The following is a 26,406-nucleotide window of genomic DNA, read 5'->3' on the forward strand; positions in this document are numbered from 1 at the left end:
GCATGTGTGACAACTACTGAGCCCAAGCTCTAGGGCCTGCATGCTGTAGTTGCTAAAGCCCGCTCACCTAAAACCTGTGCTCCACTACAAGAGAAGCCACAACAACGAGACTTCCATGCATCACAGCTAGAGAGTAGCCCCCACTTGCTGCCACTAGAGAAAGCCTGCATGAAGCAAAAAAAGACCAAGTACAGCCAAAAATAATAAATATGAACTAGAAAGAAATCTTGAACTTAAAAAAAAAATTATCTACCCATATAAATTATAGCTGCATTTAAAACACTGTATGCTCAGAGCCTTTGAATTAATTTCCTTTGAGGAAGGCACTGCGTAGAGGAAGCAGTATCTGACACATATAAATTAAGTGAGATTGATCTATTGAAATATAGCTGGCAACAATCCAGCTTCTTAGTTTGCTTTTAATAGTTTATTTCTGCGTGCGTGCATCTTTAAACTATGTAGCTTGTTTTTTGCAAGAGACAAATAGTGGGAGATGGCCTTAAATTGACTCTTGCTTTGCAATCCAAAGTATATCTTAATGCAGGTTCCCCTGTGCTTTTCTAATAATGAGGTTGGACAAGAATAATGCTGCCTTGGATTGCAATGTTCAAGGCATTCATTAAAGTTAATAATCAGTGCTGTTGCATAGACGCTCTATGCCTAATGTTGATCAGCCTTTTATTGTGTGGCTTTTGCTTGTATTCAAGTAGCAAGGAGCTCACCACAAAGGCCATCAGGTGGGTTTCCATGGTAGCAGTCCTTCTTTTGTTATTCCCATTTGTAATATAGACAGTAACCAGAAACTCACTGTGTCACTGCTTAATGAAAAGAAATAGAATATTGATAATACTGGCAGAGCAGGAAGCTGGTCTTTGGGTGTGATACCCAAGGAGGACATGCCATCCACTCAGGGTTTCTTTTAAGGAGCTGTCAAAGAAGCGGGACTTTGTCCTATTAACGACCTTCAGTGGCCACATATCATTGCTCTAGAGACAAATAGAGCTTAAGTGATGACTAGGATAGTCATCACTGAATCTTACAAGAAACAAGTTCCTGATTGTGCCTAAAAAGAGTACAGTGTGAAACTAGGGAAGAAAAAAAATCAACTTTTTTTTTAAAGCAATTATCTTTTAATTCCCCCAAATTTTTCATTAAAAAGTATACTGCACTGACATATATCTGTACTGATACCCTCACTATTAGGTTGAATCTTCCATCATGAAAATGTTGTGTTGGAAATTGGAATAAACATGAAAAAATTAACTTTTAACATACAAAGCGTAACACTGAGGAAAGAAAATTGCTTTTAGATTTTTGCTGCATTTGTGTAGGTATTCATCTTCATAGGGACTCAACACCTGGATTTTCCCATTGTCTCTGTTGTTGAAAAATAGCTGTTACTGGGAAGTGTCATTCCATTGGTTGTGAATCAGTTATTGGAGCTCACAGCAGCAAGGGAGCTCTGTGAGGCAGCCTGGCTTGTTCTAACAGAGACCCCCAGAGAAGTCAACTGGTCCTCAGTCATTCAAGCAGAATTTACTATGCCTTATGATTATTTTTCTATTCAGTTCAGTTCAGTCACTCAGTAGTGTCTGACTCTTTGCGACCCCATGAATTGCAGCACGCCAGGCCTCCCTGTCCATCACCAACTCCCGGAGTTCGCTCAGACTCACATCCATCGAGTCAGTGATGCCATCCAGCCATCTCATCCTCTGTCGTCCCCTTCTCCTCCTGCCCCCAATCCCTCCCAGCATCAGAGTCTTTTCCAATGAGTCAACTCTGCACATGAGGTGGCCAAAGTACTGGAGTTTCAGCTTTAGCATCATTCCTTCCAAAGAAATCCCAGGGCTGATCTCCTTGAGAATGGACTGGTTGGATCTCCTTGCAGTCCAAGGGACTCTCAAGAGTCTTCTCCAACATGACACTTCAAAAGCATCAATTCTTCGGCACTCAGCCTTCTTCACAGTCCAACTCTCACATCCATACATGACCACAGGAAAAACCATAGCCTTGACTAGACGGACCTTTGTTGGCAAAGTAATGTCTCTGCTTTTCAAACTGCTATATAGGTTGGTCATAACTTTTCTTCCAAGGAGTGAGCGTATTTTAATTTCATGGCTGCAGTCACCATCAGCAGTGATTTTGGAGCCCCCCCCCTCCAAAAAAAGTCTGACACTGTTTCCACTGTTTCCCCATCTATTTTTCTTTTCAGTCCTCCTCAAACATCATTTCTGCCACTCAGGAGAGAGTAAAAACTGTAACTTCTAATTTAATTTACTTTTCTTCTTCCCAGAAGCTAGGAGATCCAAAAACGTTTAGGAACTGGTAAGACTTCAGTGCTTCAGTTTTATCTGCTTCAATCCATGAAGTCTCCACAGTGCATTGTAAGACTTTCCCTTGTAGTTCTCGTCTTCATCATAAATGGCTCATGTAAATGTAACATACACGGAGGCATTAAAATTATGTTGTATATTAAATATATTTTAAAATACTTCAAAGAGAAAACTTCAGTGAGATAGATTGAGAACCGGAATTACTAGGAAATAAGAGTGTGGCTGGTAAGACAGAAATGGAAAGGACCCAGGATCGAGATAGAAGAAGTTTAAACTCAATCAAGGACTGAAGATTTCCAGCTTGAAGTTGTTGGGAGGCATCCTTTGACCTTTAAAGTTGGATGGATGATAGAAGAGGTGTGGGCTTTCCCAATGGACAGACCAGAGTGAGTTCAAGGGAGAGAGTCAAAGTCAGCAGGACTGGAAACTGGGGAACTCACTGAATACCAGAAGAAGCAGCAGCTGGGGCAGGCAATTAAGGTCTTGTAATAGAAGAAGTTTTGTGGTCAGTGTCCATTTATCTATAGTTTCTTTTTCAGATTTATTTATTTTTGACTGTGCTGGGTCTTCACTGCTGCGCATAGGCTTTCTCTGGCTGCAAAGAGCAGGGGCTGCTCTCGAGCTGTGGTGCTCGGGCTTCTCAGGGCAGTGGCTTCCCTTGTTGCAGCTCACTGGTTCTAGTTGCACGCGCTCAGTAGATGTGGCTCTGGGACTCTAGAGCGCAGGCTCAGTAGTTGTGGTGCACAGGTTTAGTTGCTCCGAGGCATGTGGCATCTTCCCAGACTAGGGATCGAACCCATGTCCCCTGCATTGGCTGGTGGATTTTAACCACTGGACCACCAGGGAAGTCCTATCTATGGTTTCTATTGCTTCATTTAGAGTTATTTTAGTTTACAAACTGTTGAAAGGATAAACCATCAACCTAGAATTCTTTATCCAGCAAAATTATCCTTCAAACATTAAAGGAAGAATAAAAAATTTTTCAGACCAAAAAAAAAAAAAAAAAGCTAAGGGAATTTATTGTCTGCAAACCTGACATAGAAGAAATGTAAAAAGATATTCTTTAGGGAAAAAGAAATGTCTGGAAGTTTTGCTGTTTATTAAAGAAAGTTGGCAGTTAGAGAGATTGGCAGTCCAAGGAGGTCATGGGATTAAAGAAGACGTAATCATGGCAGGGATAACCCGAACATTGTCTGTAATCCTAATAACAAGCATCTAGTAAAAGGAGATGGATGAAATGTGCTAGAGAGACCCTAGAGATCACTTTTGCAAAACCTGGAAACCTATGCTTTTTGGTTGTGGGATTTAGGATGTTCTTCCTCCTCCTTGTCCAGAGGCAGCAGTTCAAATGCACAAGTTTCTTACTCCCGCAGCCAATTCTGATGATTGCTTGGGCCACAACAATCCCTTGCTGATCACACTCCCTGCCTCCCTCCAGAAGAAAACACATGTTCCCTACCGTGTTCAGAAACGTGTCAACTTGGCACCTTGATGCTTTGAGAAGGTCCACATGATTAAACTTAAGCAAAACCACTCATGAATTTCATTAAGAGAAATTCACATTGAGTTCTCTTCAGGGAAACATCAGCATAAGACCAGGTAGGCTATACCATGTGGGACCCAGAGGAAGCCAGTCATTTGAAACCAGTTTACACGTGTGCCAGGACCTGTGTGTGGGAGGAATATTCTGAAGTAGATTATTGGCCTGCCTTTGTGGATAAATTACTCTGATATTTGTCGTTTTAAATCAGGAAGAAAGCACACCCTCTCATTACCTCATTATAGGGATTCATTTTGGGAGGCAAGCACAATTTGCCTCTTTCCCTAGAGATGGGTGGAGGGACTAAGTAACCTTGAAAACATCTTTGTGTATGAGAAGTACAGGAAAATATTATACATCTCTGCCTAAAGAGAAGCAGTGGAAAGCTTTCTTGTTTGTTTTGTTTGCTTGCTTTTTTGTCTAACCTAAGTTGACTGTTCTGAGAACTTTATGTTATCTGATGACTACATCGCTAAAGGAAGCAATACTGTCAGTAGTATCCAAGGTGACCTAACTACCATGTGGATGAACTGGGTGTTGGTCTGCAGTATAGATGACACAGGGCTTCCCAGATGGTGCTAGTGGTGAAGAACCAGCCTGCCAGTGCAGGAGACACGAGATGCGGAATTAATCCCTCGGTCAGGAAGATGCCCTGGAGGAGGATATGACAACTCACTCCAGTATTCTTGACTGGAGAATCCCATGGACAGAGGAGTCTGGGTGGCAAAGTCCACCCAGTCCATAGTCCATAGGGTGGCAAAGAGTTGGACACCACTGAAGCAACTTAGCACACATGCACATTGATAACGCAACTGCATAGACAGGATCTGCTATATAATTTGTGGGGCCCAGAACAAAATAGAAACATGGAGCTCCTTGTTCAAAAATTATTATGAATTTCAAGATGGTGACAGCAGAGCCTTAAGCCCACTGTGAGGCCCTTCTGAGCACAGGACCCCGTGTGACTGCACCCATGAAGCTTGCCCCATGTAGAGATTGTTGTTGTTTAGTCATTCAGTCATGTCTGATTCTCTTGCAGCCCCATGGACTATAGCCCATCAGGCTGCTTTATCCTTGGGATTCTCCAGGCAACAATACTGGAGTGGGTTGCCATTCCCTTCTCCAGGGGATCTTCCCCACCCAGGGATTGAACCCACAGCTTCTGCATTGTCAGACAGATTCTTTACCCTTGAGCCACCAGGGAAGCCCCATGTAGAGATACATCCTGTAAATTTAGGCTAGCTCTGATGAGAAAATTGAAAAGACTTTGATGAATCTTAAATTTTGATTTTACCTTAAAAGACTGTCTTAAGGATGCTCTTTTAAACCCACAGTAAATGAAGAACTGTCTAATTATATCTCTAGCATCTAAAATTCTCTCTGCTAACTGAGTTAGAGGATGTTTCCGTGCTGCTGGAATGAGATGCCTCCATTTGGCATTTGCCTGTGAATTGATGCATGAATTCTCATACACATCACCAAGGAGAGTGTTTTGAGTCCCATTTTCAGAGCCCTGTTCTCACCTAAACAAATGTCCTTTGTCATTTTCTCTGGAACCTACAGCCTTTTCAGTGGGAAATTCGGCACCCATTCCACACTGATCTCGTCAAGGGCACACCTTTGCACCATCATGACTGCTCATTCCACCTGGCACACAGTAGAGACTCAAGAAATCTTTGTTGGATAAATGAGTACACAAACTCCAAAACACTTCAGAAATCTAGATTCTCAGAAATGTAGCAGGAGCCAGTCTCCATGCAGTCAATACTCAGGAGATATCCAAAGGGCCTTTAGAATGACCCTCATATGAGATAGTTAGGTCTAAAGAGAGGGCTAGGTCTAAAGTCAGCAGTTGAGCCAAAGGTCAAAACTACCCTTGAAAAGTCCTTCAGAAGCATCAGGTTGGAGGTATCACATGAGAGGCACAGAAACCCACTGGGCAAAAAGCTGATGCACATCCTTTGTCTCACCCCACCTTGGGGTGCATGCTCATTGCCTGCAGAGCAGTCGTAAATTCCAACAGGCCAGCTGCACATGTGATGTGACTCTTTCTTAAGGGGTAAGTCAAAAGCTTCTCTGAAGGAAGTGTTTATTACTTTATCCCTGCAGTGGCTTTTCTCTCCTTGGGAGAAGTTGTAAAATTCACTTTCTGAGTTTTTTAAGAGACTCAGTCTTGTGTTACTGTTGTTGTTGTTCAATCTCTAAGTCGCGTCCAGCTCTTTGTGACCCCATGGACTGTAGCCCGCCAGGCTTCTCTGTCCATGGGATTTCCCAGGCAAGAATCCTGGAATGGGTTGCACTTCCATCTCCAGGGGATAAAGCTTCACCAAAACTGATTTATCTTACTTCTTGCAAAATGTCTGTGTCTCACATATTTTCTACACTGAACTTGAGTTGCTTTTATAGTCAATGGGGGAAAAAAAAGAAAAAAGATTTATGCAGAGATTTCAAAGTGGGGTTATTTTTTTCGGTTCTGAGCATATTACCAGCTGTTCCCATCCATTGTATCTTAGTCTTCAGAGCACTCAGGGAGTGCTGGCGTACAGGCTAGGAGCTAAACTGCTCAGGTGGGTATCTCTGCTTCTTGACCCTCTCAGGGTTTTTCAGGCAAGAATACTGGAGTGGGTTGCCATTTCCTTCTCCAAAGAAGGCTGAGTGCTGAAGCATTGATGCTTTCGGACCGTGGGTTGGAAAAGACTCTTGAGAGTCCCTTGGACAGCAAGGAGATAGACCTGGTCAATCCTAAAGGAAATCAACCCTGAATATTCATTGGAAGAACTGATGCTGAAGTTCCAATACTTTGGCCACCTGATGCAAAGAGGAAACCCATTAGAAAGATCCTGTTGCTGAGAAAGATTGAGGGCAGGAGGAGGAGGTGACAGAGACTAAGATAGTTGGATGGCATCACCTACTCAATGGACATGAGTTTGAGCAAGCTCCAGGAGATAGTCAAGGACAGGGAAGCCTGGCATGCTGCAGTCCATGGGGTCACAAAGAATTGGACACGACTTAGCAACTGAACAATAACTACTCTAGAACCACTTGTCCATTGACTTCAAGACATTATGCTTCTGTGTTTCTTCCATGTCTCTAGCTTACTTGTTTTTGGTATCCTTTTTAGCCACATCCTCCTCAAACTACCCCTTAAATCCTGATCCTTTTCAGAACCCTTTTATGGACTTATTTCCATCATACTGTGTACTCTGCCTTAATCTGTTCTGATGGCCTCAACCACCATCTTTTTGCCAATGAACCCAATATCTGTATTGCCACATCAGTCCTTTCTCTGCAGTCCAAACCCCTGTAACTGCCTTCAGGATATCTCCACTTGAATATCTTACAGATGCCTCAGACTCAGCATATCCAAACTGAACTCACTATCCTCTCAAACCAGCTCCCTGACAGCATTCCCTATCTCCGGGAATGGCAGTACTCTCCACCCAGTTAATCAAGCCAGGAATTTATGATTAATTCTTAACTCATTTCAGTTCCCTCATTGCCTAAATCCAATCCATCATCAAGTTCTCTTAATTCTATTCCCAATATCAGTGCCTCTCAAACTAATCTTACTGTAAACAAATGAAACATCTTCTGCATCATGACCCAACCAGCATGCAGAAGCACACACTCAGCGTAGACACACACACACATACACGCACAAGTGGAACAGAAGTTTCACAAAGCAATTTCCATCGTCATTATATGCCCAGCTTTCTAATATTTTCTGTTATGTTTTCTTCTGTTGTTACTAGTGGGTTACTGGCAAGTGTTTAACAACCAGCTCTTCTGGAGGTGAGCAAAGGGGACCCTGATGCATAGCATTTGACAATTTTCAGTATAAATACTCCCACCATGGTTGAATTTAGGCCACCAACTGACAAGCTTGCAAACATCCTAAAGTACTTGCTCTCCTGACCATATACAGCATGCAATTGCTTATGACCTACCATTTTTGATGGACACTGGTCTAAATAGCTCTTAAATCTACTAATTTTCATTCCCAATGCTACCACTCCAATTCTGGCGACCACCATTTCTGATACAATTGGTTTCCAGGTTAATCTGATCTGTTTCACATTTATTTAATACCCTTCAAAGACTTCCTGTTGTCCACACTAGGACAGAGTCTACAATTCTTAACCTTGGCTTAAAATACCACCCACAGTTTGGCAACTGCCTGCCCTTCATGCCCCCTTTTTTGATTTCAATAAGAATGGTTTCTTCTTGAACATCTGTGAATTCTCTCTTGTCTTCATGACTTTGAACATACTGTTCCATTTGTCTAGAAAGTTCTTGTCTCCCATCTTTGTTCAGCTAACTCATCCTTCCCATCACAGCTTCAGTGCTACATTTTTCAGTTATTCCTTCTCCAACCATGTGTCAGGCATTATGGTAAGTGCTGAGGAGGCAATGATATGAAGCAATAGAAACAGTCCCTCACTTCACTCAGATGTGCTAGAGGGGAAGAAATGTTATGCAAATAAAGATATGCAGATCTAAGTACTAATAAAAGAAGAGCTTAAAAGAGATTCATGGTTCTATAAGAATGAATAAAATCTGACCTATTCTAGTAGAGCAAGGAAAACTTTCCTGCATGATGGCTAGTTAGTTAGAATAGTTGAGATAAGATATAGAGGAGAAATATAACAATGAGTCTAAGGGGCAGATAACTAACACAGTAGACAGAAATAGAAGCACATGTAAATCCACTTGGCATGAGGGAATGTGGTAAAACCAAGGAACCAAATGAAAGCCAGTGTAAGAGAAGCAGGGTAGGAGGTGGGGTATAAGACAGGTAGAAGCCAACTCAATGAAGGGCACTCTAGACTTCGTTAAAAACTGAAGTCTTAAAAAACATACACACTGGAAGGCCATTGATGTGTTTGAAGCAGGAATGCATTGTGTTCAGATTTCTGGTGTGAAACACTCACTATGGCAATTGTGAGGATAAATTGGAAGGAGACAAAAGTACATGTGGAGACAAATTAAAACTATTACACCACTCCAGACAGAGATGAGCACAACACAAATTCAGATGTTGCTCATGGAGATATAATAGAGAGATGTGTGAGATTACCTGTCAAGACAAGGTAATGGACTGACTATATGTGATGAAAGAGATGGACACAGCAAAGATGACCCCCAGGCTTGAGTTACAAAACTGAATGGTGATAGTGCCATTCACAGACGGGAATATCAGAGAAGGACCAGGTTTGCTGGGAAAGAAAGCATGACTTTGGCTGTAGCTAAATCGACTTTGAGGTAATTTTAAGATATGTAAAATGAGATGTTTTGAGGACTGTTTGATAAACTGTTCCAGAACAGAGGAGAAACCTGTTCCAGGCTGCATAGATTTGTGGAGCATCTGTATAGGTAGTAGACATGCAGCAATGAACATGAAAAAACTCATCAGCCAAGAAGACATAATATGAGAGGAAGGTTTAAAAACCAATCCTTAAGGAAATTCAACATTGAATGGCTGGAGTAAAGGGTGAACTTAGAAAGGAAACCAAGAAGAGCAGTCAGAAACATAGAGAGCATAGAGGAGAAATTGAGGTCAAAGAGCCAGTATATTTTGGTGGAGTATCAAGAAAAGAAGCCAGACTTGATGAAAGAAGAGTGCAAAGCACAGAGCTGGGAGTCAGTGAATGTAACCGCAGTGGAGAAAATTGTCTTTGACAAGATGGAAAGATACAGAGCAGTATTTATGAAGCCGATGAAAACTTTTTGATTGTTTGAATGGAAAGCGTTTGCACATATTCATCAGCTATGAAAAAATTGGTTTGAAAGAAAGGTGAGTACATAAGAGAAAAAAAGTAACTGTAAGGTCCAAAAAAAAGTAGAGAATGATCCCTGGGCACCCGTCACACTCCTCCACTTATCCTAATTCTGACTACACTTGTCATTTTTCCTTGAGTATCTCTATTCCTCAACAGACTGTACTGCATGGGGACAAGAATCACCTTTGCCTCATTTTGCTTCTGTATTCCTGGTGTTCAACACAGCTCAAATAGGAGGCATTCATCTTAATTATACATTCAAGTGAATGAAATTGGAGGGACATTTAATAGTCAATCCCAGTCTTGTAATATTACAGCGTATGCATATATATGTATGCACAGGCACACAGTCACTCACACACGTGCACACACACACAAACTATGGTCATCCGTTTGTTTAGACTAAAATTCAAATTGGCATCATTACCTTAAGCAGAAGCTGTTTGGTCGCTAAGACAGGAAGGCCTTAAAGTGAGATAGAAATGGAAAGTCAACCAAGAACTGAGAACTCTCCACCAACAGATGAGCAAGATCATGAGTCGTTTTTGTGCAGAAAAAAATGAGCCCTGATTATATCAAGGAAACAAATGGTGAAAGCCCACAACCTGTTAAGACAAGTGTCTGCATCATTCACACCAATTCAGGTGAAGCCCCGCATAACAGGACTTTTATATCTGAGATAGTATGATACCTACTAAGTCAAAACAAGTTTAAAAAAAAGAAAACCTTCTCTTCCTTTGGAGACAGTTTTGAATATCTCATACAGGGAAGCAAGTCTATGCAGGAGAAAAGAAATCAGATGTACATTCCTTTCCTGGCTTTGCCATTTTTAAAGACAAGTTGTTTAATCCAGTTTCTGTTCCTTTGTTTGTAAAAAGGGGATGAGTCTACCTCATGGAATGGTTAAATAAAATAAAGTGGCTTCCATATCAGAGCACCATTCTCAGAATAGCTCTCCACTTCCCTAACTGGAGAACTTTGCATTTCCATCATCACTTCTGACACATCCTCATTTTACTCCAAAAACTCTTGATTTTTACATCAGTAGATGAGGACGACGGGCTTCCCTGGTGGCTCAGACAGTAAAGAATCTGCCTGCAATGCAGGAGACATGGTTTTGATCCCTGGTTTGTGAAGATCCCCTGCAGAAGGGAATAGCAACCCACTCCAGTATGCTTGCCTAGAGAATTCCATGGACAGAGGAGATTGGCGGGCAGCAGTCCATGGGGGTACCATATATAATACTCCCTATTCCACATCCTGCCTAGTCCCTGGTAACCTCTATCATACATTCCATCTCTACAAATTTGCTTATTCTAGTATCTCGTGTAAATGAAATCATACAATATGTGCCCTTCTGTGTCTGGCTTATTTCAGTTAGCATTATGTTTTCATGGTTTATCCGTGTTGTAGCATGCATCAAAATTGTATCCCCCTTTGTAGCTGAGTAATATTCCATTGTGTGTGTATATACAACATTTTATTCACCCATTAATCTGCTGATGGACACTTGGGATGTTTCCACCTCTTGACTATTTTGAATAATGCTGCTGTGAACGTTGATATACAAATATCTGTTTGTGTCCTGCTTCAGTTCTTTTAGATATATACCTCAGAGTGGAATTTCTGAGCCTATGAAACTTTAATACCACAGATAGACTATATCTATTGACGTTCAGTGTGTGTCAGTTCAGTTCAGTTCAGTCGCTCAGTCACGTCCGACTCTTCGCGACCCCATGAATCACAGCACGCCAGGCCTCCCTGTCCATCACCAGCTCCTGGAGTTCACTCAGACTCACATCCATCGAGTCAGTGATGCCATCCAGCCATCTCATCCTCTGTCGTCCCCTTCTCCTCCTGCCCCCAGTCCCTCCCATCATCAGAGTCTTTTCCAATGAGTCAACTCTGCGCATGAGATGGCCAAAGTACTGGAGTTTCAGCTTTAGCATCAGTCCTTCCAAAGAAATCCCAGGGCTGATCTCCTTCAGAATGGACTGGTTGGATCTCCTTGCAGTCCAAGGGACTCTCAAGAGTCTTCTCCAACACCATAGTTTAAAAGCATCAATTCTTTGGCACTCAGCTTTCTTCACAGTCCAACTCTCACATCCATACATGACCACTGGAAAAACCATAGCCTTGACTAGACAGACCTTTGTTGGCAAAGTAATGTCTCTGCTTTTCAATATGCTGTCTAGGTTGGTCATAACTTTTCTTCCAAGGAGTAAGCATCTTTTAATTTCATGGCTGCAATCACCATCTGCAGTGATTTTGGAGCCCCCGAAAATAAAGTCAGCCACTGTTTCCACTGTTTCCCCATCTATTTCCCATGAAGTGATGGGACCAGACGCCATGATCTTCGTTTTCTGAATATATATATATATATATATATATATATATATATATATATATGTATCTCTACTTTATGCATTGAAGGAGTAATATTTCTTTGCTACCTTCCTAGAACCAATTTTTACTTCCTTGAGGTGGGAGTAATATTACCCTCATTCAGACTGCAAGCTCTAAGATAAAGGCAGGTTTGTTGTCTCAGATGAGGTTTATAGATAGGCAATATACACATAGATCAACTGCTCGAAGAGGAGTGAAGCCATTGATGATATGGAAAATGATCCCCAAACACATAAATGTTTAAAGTAATTTTTATTACCCATTCAATAAAGTAATTTGTATCCTATTTAGTCTTCGGAATTAACAACAGTTGATAAAGTAATGAACCCAAGACTGTTTTAGAAAATAGCTCTCAGCAGTTGTATCAGGACTAAACCAACGAAGCAGATATTCTTACTAAACTTTTAAAAACAATGGAGATTAATGATATATTCCCAGTGAGCCTAAAATATCTCCAGCACACAAACAGAATAATTACAAGCAAGGATTATATAAAGCAGGATGAAAAAAAAAGATAAACGAAAAGTGGTCTGTGGGAAGCCAGATGTCAGTGAGGCTACTGGAGGGTTCTGTCAGCACATGGGATACCTACTGGTACCTAGTTGGATGGCAGCATGGCAAGGTTCCTGGAACATTCTCACCTAGGTGTTATGATAGTGTGGTTGCCTAATGCTGTATTGTTTCATTACATAAAGAAGAGATTAGGACGATTCTATAACTGTGTTTAGAAAAGTAACAGTTTCAGACACTTGACTAGACCCTTCAAGTGTCAAGAGAGGCAAGGAGAGAATGGGAACGTGCAAGATTGGAGGAAACTAAGGAAACACGACCGCTAAAAACAACGTGGGATCCTGGATCAATAAAGGACATTGGTGGGAAAACTGGAGAGTGTCAAGTGACGTCTACAGTTTAATTACTTCATTTTAGCAACTGTACCGTAGTTACCTGTTGTTTAGTCACTAAGTCGTGTCTGACTCTTCTGCGACCCCATGGACTGTAGCTCACCAGGCTCCTCTGTCCATGGGATTTCCCAGACAAGAATACTGGAGTGGGTTGCCATTTCCTTCTCCAGGGGATCTTACCGACCCAGAGTCTTCTGCATTGGCAGGTGGATTCTTTACTATGAGCCACCAGGGAAGCCTATGGTTAGATAAGATGCTAAGATGCAAGGAAGCTGAGGGAAGGGCATACTGCAACTCGTGGTACCATATTTACAACTCTTCCTGTGAGTCTAAAATTCTTGGGTTGGCCAAAATGTTCATTCAGTTTTTTCCATTACATCTTATAGAAAAATTGGAGTGAACTTTTTGGCCAACCCAGTATTTTAGAATAAAAATTAAAAGAAAACAAACAACAACAGCAAAGTTTCTGGTAGCTGCTGAACGTCAGGTGCAACTGACATTGCTGACCACGGTTTGGAGTTGGGGGTCTGTATTTGTCACAGTGGCAGCTCTGAAATCTGATGTCAGAGTAACTTCTATCTCTGTCTCCTTTCCCATTCCACTGCAGGGTGTGTTGGGTGCATCATGTAACCGGGATGTGGGTGTACCCTTTCCTGGAACACATTGGCCCAGGAGCCAGAATCCTCTTCTTCGGGTCTACAACCATCTTAATGAACTTCTTGTACCTGCTGGGAGAAGTTCTGAACAGCTATATCTGGGATACACAGAGAAGTAAGTATTGTTCAGGGGGGCATAAAACAAAAGAACTGTTGCAGAAACAGATGGAAAATTCCACTGTAGCACAGGATCCCTTATGAAGAATTTCATTTTTATAACTTCAATATTAATTTAAGAGCTGCTGGCAGTTACCTGAAAGGTTTATTACTCACTGTGTCATGTTCACTAGTAAAACATCCAGATCTAAAAGAAAAGAAGCACGTCTATAAAATTTTATAGGGAGAAATGTAGTGTTTGCCGAAAAAAAAAAAATTAGGAAATTCATTCTGATTAACAAAGTACTGCCTTAGCTAAAAGGACTCCTCCCCCACCCTGATGAAACAGATAAATTATTAAATGTAACCAAACAGTCTCATTAGAAATCACCCAGATCTCTACTTTTTGCGTCATCGTCTGCGTGGGTGCAGTAGCTGCCGAGAGGTCTTGCCACCGTTCTGCTAAAACTCTGGGCAGCACAGGAATGCCTCCGGCAAGAATGATTCACCAGTGACTGTCATATTCAAGACTTGAAGGTGGCAAAGAAGAATGGGCAGTAAAGGGTAATACTTCATGGCTGCAAAAACCTTCTTAACCTATGATTTGATTTCTCTTTTGTTTCTGTTTATGGCAGAGCCTCCATCTTGGCAAGACACGTAACCTTACCCCATCTGTGCAAAACTGGTCCTAAGTCTATGTCAGATAACATAAAAATGCGAAGGTGGAAAAAGTGACAGCATAGTATGTGGTGGTTTGAGTCCTGCATGAAAATACATCCAAAGGGAAGATGGTTTGAAGATCTTAGAGAGCTCTGGGCAGCTCCTCCGATACAGTCACAACATTGTAGATGTCACCTGTAAATGATCCCTGTTCCACAAACATTGGGCATCCTGCTTTGTGCCAAGCACTATGCCAGGAGGTTGATCTAATTAGACAAATAAAGCCCAGTCATTGCATGTTATTGAATTGGACTTCTTTTGTGTGTGGATCTTCTAAGATTGCATGCGTCAAGGTGTTGGCCAGTGTTAAATGGCCCAGAGGAATTTGAGGGTTTCCTTTCTCGGCAGCTGGCTTGATTTTAGGCACTGTTCTATTAGGAAAAGTGCCAAATATTTGTATTCAGTTCAGGCTACAGCTTGGTGGACCAGAAATTAATCTTTTAATAATTTTCTTCTCTGCTCAATGGAATTGTAATCTTTCTCTATTAGATAACTTATAAAAGTATTTAGTTAACTTACAAAAATATTTTGAGAACAAAACATAAGCTTTTCTCAGCTTCTTGAGAGAAAGGCCATATTTAAATTTAAGCTAACGTGTCCAATCTGTGTTATTCAGAAAGTACCTGTGACTCCAGCTTCTCCTTTGTTAGCTCAGTTCCCATCTTCATTTGCTTATTGTTCTACTACTTCTAAAAGAGGATGGTCTGAAAACCAGGAGGGAAAAAAGCCAGTCTAGGGGAATAGAATATTGCACTTTAGCAGCTTTGAGTTAGACATGGAAAATGAATAGTGAAGCTAAGGTTTTGGGGTTTTTTTTTTGTTTTTTAATGATCTGTCCAGTTTAATTTGTGCCCTTCTCTTAAGCGATACAAGTTAAGGTCAACTAACATTTTGTAACTCATTTCAGATGTAGAGATTAATTTTATCTACATGGAACCATCCAGTTAATTCCCCCAAAGGCAGATGTTTTGTGTCAAGTGGGCATCTTTTTTGTTTATGCAAGCAATTGCAAACTGATGGCCTGCTCCAAATTTTACCTGCCAAAAAGTTTTGTTAAGCCTAAACAGAATTTTTGTTTTTGAAGCAGTATTTAAAAGTTGGGAGATTTCACATAAAGTCCAGATTTCTCAGCTAATCAAGTATTTTAAGACCTGGCAACTCCAAGCCCACTGTTTTCTGCTGGCAGCAATGGATTAGAATTGGGTATTAGTTGCCCCCTTTCCAAAGGCTCTGTAAGTTGTCCCTAGTTCTCACCTGGTCATTTTGCTCCTTCACAGTAGCTGCCTGGTTCTGTAGGTAGTTGAATTTGAAATTGCTGATTAAAAGCAGTCATGCGTGTGTGTGTCTGTGTGTGTGTTAGAACGAATTGAGTACAATCAAGTACAGTGGTACAATCCTGATTGTATTTACTCCACCCGAGACAAAATGCCCCAAGGAGCAAGAATGCCAAATTTGAACACCCTTCCTTGGATCTGTCATTAGGGATTTTTAATGGCTCAGCTTCTTCCACTTGGTTATGTTGGCTTCAACTTCAAAATAAAAATTGCATTATTAGAGTCTTAGAATTAAAATTAGATTAGAAATCATCTAAACCAATCTTATTTTTAACTAAGAGGCAGCTGAGCCCAGAAATAAGTGACCCACCACAATAGATGGTAGCAGAGTCAACACCATTCAATCCAAGTACTATGTCTAGAGAACCATCAGAATGTCACCACTGGAAACCCAGACACAGGAGAGCTCAGAAACTTCACTCAGAATCATGGATCTAGCTTACAGAATAACACAATAGATCAAAACTGATATGAACTATGAACAAAAATCCCTTAAAACAGGCTAAATTAATAATGAAACATTTTGCTCTTTTCAAAAGAAAATATTAATAACTCAAAGTGGCTTTGTGGATGTTATATTGGTTTGCTAGGGCAGCTGCAACAAAGGACCACTGACTGGTCAGCTTAAACAGTAGAAATGTAATATCCCACAGTTCTGGAGGCCAGAAGTCCAGAATCAAGGTATTGGCAGGGTTGGTTGCTTCTGAGGCCTCTGAGGGAGGGATCTGTCCCAGGTCCCTCTCCTTGACTTGGAGATGGCTGTCTTCATGTTCACATGGCATTTTCCTCTAGGGCTGTCTCCAAATTTCCCCTTTTTGAGACATTGGCCATATTTGATTAGGGCCACCCTAACAACTTCATTTTATGTTAGAAAAAATTTTATCCACAAGTAGAATCACATTCTGAGGTACGAGAGTTTAAGTTTGTGGAGACATAATTCAGCCCATAACATTCTACTTTCTGCCCCCCAAAATTTATGTCCTTCATTCATGCAAAATACATTCCTAATAGCCTCCAAAGTATTTCCAGCATCAACTCTTTAAAGTCCAAAATCTCATCTTAATTATCATCTACATCAGGTGTGGGTAAGACCTGGGTTATGGTTCATCCTGAAGCAAAATTGCTACCCAGCTGTGAACCTGTGAAACCAGACAGAAATGTATCTGCTTTCAAAACACAGTGGTGGAACAGGCACAGAATATGTATCCCCTTTCCAAAAAGGAGATCGTAAGGAAAAAGGGGGTCGCAGTTCTCAACCAGGTTTGAAAGTAGCAGGACATTCCATTCGAGTTTAAGGCCTGAGAATAATCTTTGGCTGAAGGCTGTATCCTCAGGAATCATCAGAAGGGGGAGTGTGGCCCTACCCTCTCAGGCAGCCCTCTTGGGCTAAGGAGGAGTGAACCCCAGAACCACCTTCGGTGTCATTCATCCTTCATTTCATCTTGTCTCTGTCCAGGCTCACTGTGTTTCTGCTGACACAAAATTCTCCCATGTAATTTCATGAGGGTCCAAATCATCAGACAGGAGGGACCCTACAGGTCATTCCTGGCTTCTGCTGAAGTGGTAAATTGGATCCACGACTCACACACCTCATCTCTTTACCAGATGGTTGTCCAGACACAAGCTTGGCCTTCTCTCACGTTCTGAGGTCCTGGGCTTTAGGACTTCTGCATAGGAATCTGAGGGGGGATACAGTACAGCCTGAAACAGCTGAAATATTCTATGCTTAAGCTAAACTTTCTTTTAATTTCAATGCATCTGACTGGAGTGACCAGTCTTAGTAAAGTCTAATTTTTATGACCAGAAATGAAAATGTCCAAAAGTGATAGTTTGGGGTGAAGGAGGAGAAAGCAGGCCAAGAGGAGAAAGGAGAGGAGGTCAGAGCAAGGCCCATGGGACAGAAACCTCCACCTTGTCCACCCCGCTCCCCACCGGTTTTCCGTCCTACTCATGTCCCCCACAGGCCCACACAGACCTCTAGGGTCGGTCCCGCTGCCCTCAGGGCCCGTCTCCCAGCCTGGGGGAACCACATGTGACTGACTCTGTCAAGGTCAATCAGCTCTTCCGCTCCACTTCTGACAGAACATCCTGCCTCAGCTTCGTGACAGGTTTCTTTCTGCTGGTTGTGTGGAAATTATACCTCTGCTTCTTCCAAATATTATTTACAGCTGTCTAATTTTTTCCCTCCACCTCAAAGCTGCCAAACTAAAGTAGGTGGGGAGCCATTTTCCCCGTCTGGGTCAATGAACAGCCCCTGTTCTCCACCCCCGCTTTTGAAGATTCCACTGTTGCTGCCAACTCAACCCATCTGCAGGAGAACACTTAGGAGGAAAGAGACTTTGAAAAGAAAAGCAAGCGGTTATTAGCTTCTCCGCAGGAGAAGGAGCATGGGACAGAGGCGGGACCCAGATCATGTGCGCGCTTTGAACAGAATCTGTGTTGTGTTTTCCTGCCTTTGCCGTGGTTACCCGACAACAACCAAGCCACCTCCTGCCTTCTCCCCTCAGCCCTACTCCTCCTCCCTTCACACGTCCTTACTCTTCAGCTTGAAGTTTTCCTTAATATGATTTCTGAGAAGTACTTTGGAAAAAGTGTGACAGATCTCTGCCAGTTCCTTAGTCATGAAAACCAAACCTTAGAGACTGTCTCGGGACACCTGTTCTGAGCCTGTTACCCGCATCCCGCCGCCACCACCCTGACCACAGGAGCGGGTGGTGCTCGCAGCTGGGGGCTGGCAGAAGGGGCGGGGGTGTCTCTCCTATCGCAGGCCCCACGGAGATCACCCTCCAGGCTTCCTTCTACTGCTTTTCCACTAGTTGGCCCTTCTCTGTAGTCACTGTTTACTAATTTATCTCATAAAGATTACTTGAGCTCCTACCATGAGACAGACACGGTGTTAGGTGCTCGGGACATAATCAGGAACAAAACAGTGGGCTCTGCCCTCAGAGAACATGCAACTTTTAAAAGAATACCAGGAACTTGCCTGGTGGTTCAGTGGGTAAGACTCCATGCTCCCAGTGCAGGGGGCCCGGGTTCTATCCCTGGTCAGGGAACTGGATTCCACAGGCCATAACTAAAATATCCTATGTGCCACCACGAAGACCCAGTACAGCCAAATAAATTAATTTTTTTTTAAAACAGAATACCAACAAAACCTGCAGTAGATGGGGTCCTTTTGTTCCACCAAAAAGGCTCCAAGAATTTGATGTTAGGAGAAAAGTGTTTAAGTAGAAGCAAAAGAAAAAAAGTGGGGAGCATTTGCCAGATTTAACTTTAATTTATGAGAATGACCTAAACATGTTCATCTCCAGGAAAATGAAATATCACTAACTATTCATTACAGACAACTGGCGAGGTCTCACCAGTCCGGTACGTATGAGTCTCAGGAAGAAAAACATAGTTCTACCAGGCTTGGGTTGGATAAAGGAAGAACTCGAGTTTAAGTACACGTGGGTCTGGAAATAAATAGTTCTTGTGGCTAATAAGCTCTCTATGAGAGCTTATAAAAATAAAACAAAACAAACCAAAAAAACGATTTGACTTTTGAAAATCCAGAGTCCTTGCCTTGGGAAGAGTCATGAGTAAAATAAAAATAAATGAGGTCTCTTTGAAACTCATCAACGCCACACCTCCTGTTACTAGAAGCTGGTTACGAGGCAGTCCGATTGGGATTTCTCTGCAAACTCAACGAGTCAAGAACTAACTTGTGTTCCTCATTCCCAGAGGCCATAAGAGCTGGGTGTGTCACAGAGGTGTTATGTCCTGATTTGAGGGGGAAGGAAGGAGAGGGAGGTCACTGAGGAAATTTCTGGAGAAAGTTGTGAACGACTTTCCTTGTTAGTTAGGAGAAAAGGGATGGACATGAAGGGTGGATGGGGAGAAGTGTGGTGAGGTGAGAGTTCTTTTAAACCTGCTCCTGCTGAATCTGATGTCCATATAACGTGCTTTGCCTATATTTCTAGGTATGGAAGAAGAGAAAGAGAAACCTAAATTGGAATGAGATCTAAGTCTAAACAGAAGAGCAGAATGGAGCTACAATTGAAGACTCATTACCCCCTGGGCATCGCAGATGGAGGAGAAGAAGCTTCAAAGAAAATGGTGGAACCAGCCTCTGCCTGCCTGCCCCAGAGGAAGGGAACACCTTTTATGGAGAAATATGTGTAAGAATAGAATATGGATATTTCCAAAATATCTTCTCCTCAATTGTGTTTTAAAGAATTCTTTCCAAAATCATTATTGATAATAGCATCTTTTTTTTTTGACTCTTCTAGATTTTACAACTGAAATTGGTCATTGGATTTTAATTTTTGCAATTGTAATTCCATTTAATCAATGAAGAAAAGAATCCTATAGTGTTTCTTGTTGAAAAATATGTGAAAATCAAAGGGGCTGATGTGAAGCAAAACATTTGTGTATTTATTTTTTTCCTGTACTGAGTAACGTAAGCGTAAGCCTGGAGAATCGGGACGGATGTTCCCTATTGCAATAATGTTATGATTGCCTTAAACAGGCAATATTAATAATAATTGCATTGATTTAGTCAAAACCCTGAGTGTATTTGGATCTCATGATTTAATCTTGTGAACATTTCCTAGATGCAAGCTATAACTTTAATAAACAACAAGTAACCCCTAGCCCGATGTCTACATGGTGCATCTCAAAACCCTAGCAACACTGGTGTTTCTTTTCTTATTTCGTTTCTATTATTAATACTTTATGAAAAACGGGTTTACTGAGCCTCTGCTATGCTTAGTCATTGGTTGTGTCTGACCCTTTGTGACCCTTTGGACTCTAACCCACCAGGCTCCTCTGTCCATGGGGTTTTCCAGGCAAGAATACTGGAGTGGCTTGCCATTTTCTTCTTCAGGGCATCTTCCCAACCCAGGAACAAACCTGCATCTCCTGTGTCTCCTGCATTGCAGGGGATTTGGATTCTTTATCCACTGAGCCATCGGGAAAGCTCAGGTTCCTATAATTTTTGTTCGTTTGTTTTAAAAATGTGGATCTTTCCGATAAACCCAAAAAAGAAAAAAGCTAACTCATGAAAAAGAAGGCTGACTTAAGAAATCTTTGACCATAATGATTTTTAAATAATACTCACACCAAATAGGTAGCAGAAAACACATTAAATCTTAGAGGAATATAAGCAAGGAATGAATAAAAGCAAAAATTAAGTAAGGCAGCAAGAAACAAAGTGGAATTGATAAATATATTGATTAATAAATGCAGTATCTCATCTATACAAATAGGGTTAAAATATGCAAACTACTGATACGTTAACTGAAAATAAAGAAACACAAAATATTTGGCAAAACAAGCACGGATGTGAACAAATTTTTAATTATAAAAATATGTTTTAAAGTTCTATGGCAACAAATTCTTAGGACCCATGAAATGTGCAATTTTCAAGGAAAATGGATTCAATAAGAATTAGAAAGCTGTGATGGATTGAGATTCATGAAGGATATCTTTTTAATGTTCAGTTAACTATCTCTAAAAAAGGAATTGGGTCCAGAGTATTTTATGAGCAAGTTCTTGAAAACTTTCAAGTAACAATTCTCATGTTTATGAAATTGTTCCAAGATTACAAAATGATGAAACACTTCCCAAATTATTTTTCAAAATTAATAAAACCCTCAAAGCTAACATAGCAAAAGGGAAATTTTTTTCCTTTCTTTAATAAAAATATAAGCAACATAAACCCAACACTTACAGGAATCATTTTTTAAGACTTAGGTTTATTCTAAAAATTCAAGGATGGGTTAATACTATGATTTTTGTTAAAAAAAAAAAAAACATTGTCTCAATAGTACACAAAGAAAAGACTCATATGATTCTCTCCATAGTTGCTCTGAGGCAGTTGAAGAACTTTAGCATTTCTGATAATACCATTAGTAATATAAAAATATTTCATATTATGAGAAGCAATGCTGCTGCTAAGTCGCTTCAGTCGTGTCCAACTCTGTGCAGCCCCATGGTCTGCAGCCTACCAGGCTCCTCCATCCATGGGATTTTCTAGGCAAGAGTACTGGAGTGGGTTGCCATTGCCTTCTCCGATGAGAAGCAATAGTCATCTCAAATTCCCTTTTAAGGTCAGAAACCAGATAAAGATGTCCATGACAGTGTTACTGTTATTTTTCTGAGATGTTTGTGTGAGCTACATCCAGCATCAAAAAAGTTTTATTTTGACCTAGAGTGAAAAAGTTTTATGTTGTTAAAAAACAGTTTATATAACTAAAGAATTGATATTATTAACAGAAAGGAAAATTAAATGTTGTTTAAAAAGAGGCAGGAAAGGAGGAAAACCACCGGAGGAAATTATTTCTCCAGTTGACTCTTAGAATGAAGAAACCTCAAAGAATGGAATATTTCTCAGGACTTTCTGGGGCAATTCCTCTGGGACCCTGTTACTACACCTCTTCTCTAACAAATAACACTTTCCTATTATTGCCACCAAAGCAACACCTAAAGAAACTGACACCTGTGGGGCTTTAGACCTAAAGCTGATACAACTCATTTCTCTGCAGCATGCTGAATTCACACACCGCTTTTAGGTTTGAAATATGATTCTGTGATCAGATTTGCGGTTAAGTTTGGTTTTCCCATGGTGGATCAGTTTTGCTTTGGGAGCCCCAGGCCCTGAACTCTGGCCACACTCCTGGCAGGATGCCCAGGGCTGTCTGTACCAGGCCAGGGGATTCGCTAAAACACTCCCACCCAGCCCAGGTGCTGCCAGTGCACCCACTGACCCTCCACAGAAACACCAGGCTTGCCCTGGAGCAGAATCCATCAGGATGACTCGACTATTTGCTATGCTAATCACCAAGTGGAAGAAAAAAATTATTACCTGTGATTTCTCCCTTTGGCTTGGATCCATGGACTTAACCCCACCAGTGCTCAAAAGGATGTTCATGCTCCACTCTCTTCCCTGTGCGCCTTATAAAGACGAATCTGCCATCCACGTTCTTGAGGGAGTAGGGAGGAATGATGTGCTTTTAGCTCCACTTCTGAAACAAGAAATAATAATTAATGCAAATCAATAGGTAAACATTTAACAAGAAATTGTACCAAAGATTCACCACATGAAAAGCTTCTCAAATTACTTTTCAGACTTAATATACCCCTCAAAATAAACCAAAAGAGCACAAAACTTTGCTTATCATAGGTAAAATACTAGCAACATAAATCTAATAATTACTATAGTAAAGTAATAATTTTGCATGACAAAATGATGTATATTTTTCTCCTGAGGGGCTTTTTAAAAACACAAATAAAAATGGAAGGATAGACTAAATTCTGGAAAAGAAGACTGCATTCTTAAAAAAGATTATTTTTTTGTCTGAATAATTAATAAGTTCAATGTAACTCCATTCTAAATTTGACAAAGTAGTTTTTCTTTTTTCATTTAGCAGAAGTGAAAACTGAAAAACCTTGAAAAGGACACTTAAAGAATATGTGTGCTATTAAAACATATAAAAATGCAATAATTAAAATAGCATGGTATGGCTCAAGAATAGAGAGAAAAATAAAACAGAAAGCAAACCCCGAAACAAGTCCTAGTATATATATATATGTGTATATATATATATGTGTATATATATATATATATATATCACATTTAGTAAATAATAAAGATAGCATTTCAAAGCAGGAAGGGCATAATAAATGGTTGAAAGGTACTGCAACAAATGAATAACTATTTGGTAAAAAAAGAGAAAGCTAGATCACACAAAACGTAAACACATACAATTTCAGATAAAGTAATGAAATGTAAAAAGTATAAAAATATAAGAAAATATATATGATTATTTCATCCTATAATAGAGATGGGGAAAGTATGTGTATATTATATATAATATGTATATTATATGTATAATAATGTATTTGTGTATTTAGGAAATCGATTATTACATATATATGAGGAAACTGAATACAACATATACATTAAAAAATTGTATCTTCAGGTCTCATAGCTGATATACTGTGGGGTAATTGAGAGAATACCAAGATGAGATCAGGGTAATAAGAGCACCATTTCCTTAAATAAGAAGCATGGAGGTGAATTAGGCTGGAATGGGTTTGGATTGACTTTGGATTGACTTTGAATTTTTCTGTGTATGTAACTCAGGTGCTAATTTAGTGAAATTGTAGGGACAGAATCTAGATTCCAGAGATTTGAAGAATCATTGACATTAGTGGATGGTAAAGAAGTAGAGCTAGCAATTATAGAATGCCCACACCCCCATTTTGTTGTTGTTGTTGTTTGTTTTGTTTTGTTTTGTTGCTACACCCTGAAGCAGGGGGGACCTTATGACTAGGGATTGAACCTGTGCTTTGTGCAGTGAAAGTATGGAGCCCTAACCACTGGACCACTAGGCAGTTCCCCAGAATGCCATTTTGAAAGCAGAACTTAGGCCTATAGAACACAGCCTGCAAGGAGGATACAAATCAATTGTGGATATTCCTTGTTTGTGAATATTAAGAATTGCCTTAGGAGAAAATAAGAGACAAAAGGCCTCGGAAGTGAGTTTGTAGGACAAGGGCAAAATATACGGACTTCTTTTTAGTGGCTTTAATGGCTGCAGTTTTTTCCTCAAAGAATTGTCTGAAGAGAGGGAGAGAACAGAGAATGGGGTTGGAGTCTGTAACATACCCTAAAAGAGTGGCCTAGACTATGAAAACATAGTAAGCTTTTGAGCCCACGCTGAGGGCCCCTGAAGATCATGACTTTACCTTAATGATAACAAGGACCATTTGGGAATTTCCTCCAAGAGACCTCAACAGGCCAGGCATCATAAAGAACTTGAAAGTTTGGTTTAGAACAGGAAGTGTCACAAAAAAAACAAGCAGGTAAGAGCCAAGAACATTGGCAAGGATGGTTGGAAGGAGGACCCATGGAGTCTACAAGGAACTGAGGAGGAGAGAAAGAGCGAGGACCCACTTTGGGACACAGCAAAGTGGCCCAGAAATTGGCAGTCTCAATAAGGTTGGAAGGCAGGGAAATGAGGGCAACAGATAGGAAGTCATGATCATAAATTAAATTTGAATTTAACATTTTACAGGAGCATGAGATCATATGATTTTTTTTGCTTTTTTAGTTAATATGACATGGTAGTAACATTCTCCAAAGATGTCCACATCCTCTAATCACCGGAGTCTTTCAATATCTTACCTTTCACGGCGAAAAGGACTTTGACATAAAATTAAGGTAAGGATTTTGAGATGCGGGGGATACCCTGGATTATCCAGTGTGTGTGCACGTGCTAAGTCACCTCAGTTGCGTCCAACCCTTTGCAACCCTATAGACTGTAGCCCTCCAGGTTCTTCTGTCCATGGAACTCTCCAGGCAAGAATGCTGGAGTGGATTGCCATGCCCTCCTCCAGGGATTTTCCCAACCCAGGAATCAAACCCAGGTCTTCTGCATTCCTGCACTGGCAGGCGGGTTCTTTCTAGCACCACCTGGGAAGCCCATTATCCAGTGTATCTAGTGTAATTACAAAAGTCCTTGTAAGAGGGAGCAGGAGGTTCACAGTGACTGCAAGACATCTGACCACAGATGGTGTCAGAAGCTGGAGTAACGCAAGGAAGGGGCCACACGCCAGAGATTACAGGTAGCCTCTAGAGTCAGATATGATTGAGCGACTTCACTTTCACTTTTCACTTTCATGCACTGGAGAAGGAAATGGCAACCCACTCCAGTGTTCTTGCCTGGAGAATCCCAGGGACAGCGGAGCCTGGTGGGCTGCCATCTATGGGGTCACACAGAGTCGGACACGACTGAAGTGACTTAGCAGCAGCAGCAGCAGAGATTTGAAAAGGCAAGGAAACAAACTCTTCCCCAGACCCTCCCTACCATCCTTATTAGCATCTTTACTTTTAGACTTCTGACCTCCAGAACTGTTAGGTAGTAAATTTAACCCACTAAGTTGTGATAATTTTTTATAACAGCAATAAGAATCATATGTTATCATTAAGCACTTTGATATGTTTTTGTGGGCTAGGCTTGCAATGCTCAACACACACAGACTCATAGCCACATGGTAATAGCTAGAACTCATATTTGTGACTTTTTAACCATTGAATGACCAACACTGTTGTCTTTCACTAAGCCAAACCACTTTCCCAGTGCTGACAAGCCCATCAGAGTCACGCAGACTCTGACTTATTGAAATGGAAGTGCTGAGGAACACTGAAGACATCCCCATGGAAACATCCAAAGACATTTGGACACTTTGCCTCCTCATCAACTAAACAATGAAAATTTTTGAGACAGATGACCCTAATTTCCAGTACAATTCAAAGGATTTTGGAGTAATAACACATGTCTATGTTTGCAACAGGGAGTTTCGCCAGGAAGAGAGGTAGCCATCTTATGTCCAAGCTTCACTGAAAATGTACATTTTGAGGCACTTCCCTGGTGGTCCAGGGGCTAAGACTCTGTGCTTCCAATGCAAGAGGCGCAGGTTCTATCCCTTGTTGGGGCATTAAGATCCCACGTGCTGCATGGCATGGCCAATAGAAAAAAAGAAAGAAAAGAAAAGAAAATACACATTTTTAAAAGCTGCAGTCAAATCAATCCATGCAGTAATATTCTTTCAAGGGAATTTTGCAAGCATGTACGATAAAAGCTTCTAAAAT

The 26,406-nt window shown here is 40.9% G+C and overlaps 1 protein-coding gene across 5 annotated transcripts in view; it reads left to right on the forward strand.

Moving 5' to 3' along the window:
* The window catches only part of AIG1 (androgen induced 1), a 258,208-nt gene extending 237,807 nt beyond the window's left edge, over nucleotides 1–20,401 (forward strand). For 2 of the 5 annotated variants that reach the window (XM_004011386.4, XM_042253545.1), the window contains 2 exons: nucleotides 13,569–13,732; nucleotides 19,730–20,401. In XM_004011386.4, the coding sequence (XP_004011435.1) occupies nucleotides 13,569–13,732; nucleotides 19,730–19,767 (202 nt within the window). In that variant the 3' untranslated portion in view covers nucleotides 19,768–20,401. Of the gene's footprint in view, nucleotides 1–13,568 lie in introns of all 5 variants that reach the window. The other 3 variants (XM_012183018.4, XM_042253544.1, XM_060419759.1) reach the window with 2 other exon arrangements.
* Nucleotides 20,402–26,406: the final 6,005 nt, after the last annotated feature.

Source organism: Ovis aries, chromosome 8 (assembly GCF_016772045.2).
Source record: "Ovis aries strain OAR_USU_Benz2616 breed Rambouillet chromosome 8, ARS-UI_Ramb_v3.0, whole genome shotgun sequence".
NCBI lineage: Eukaryota > Metazoa > Chordata > Mammalia > Artiodactyla > Bovidae > Ovis > Ovis aries.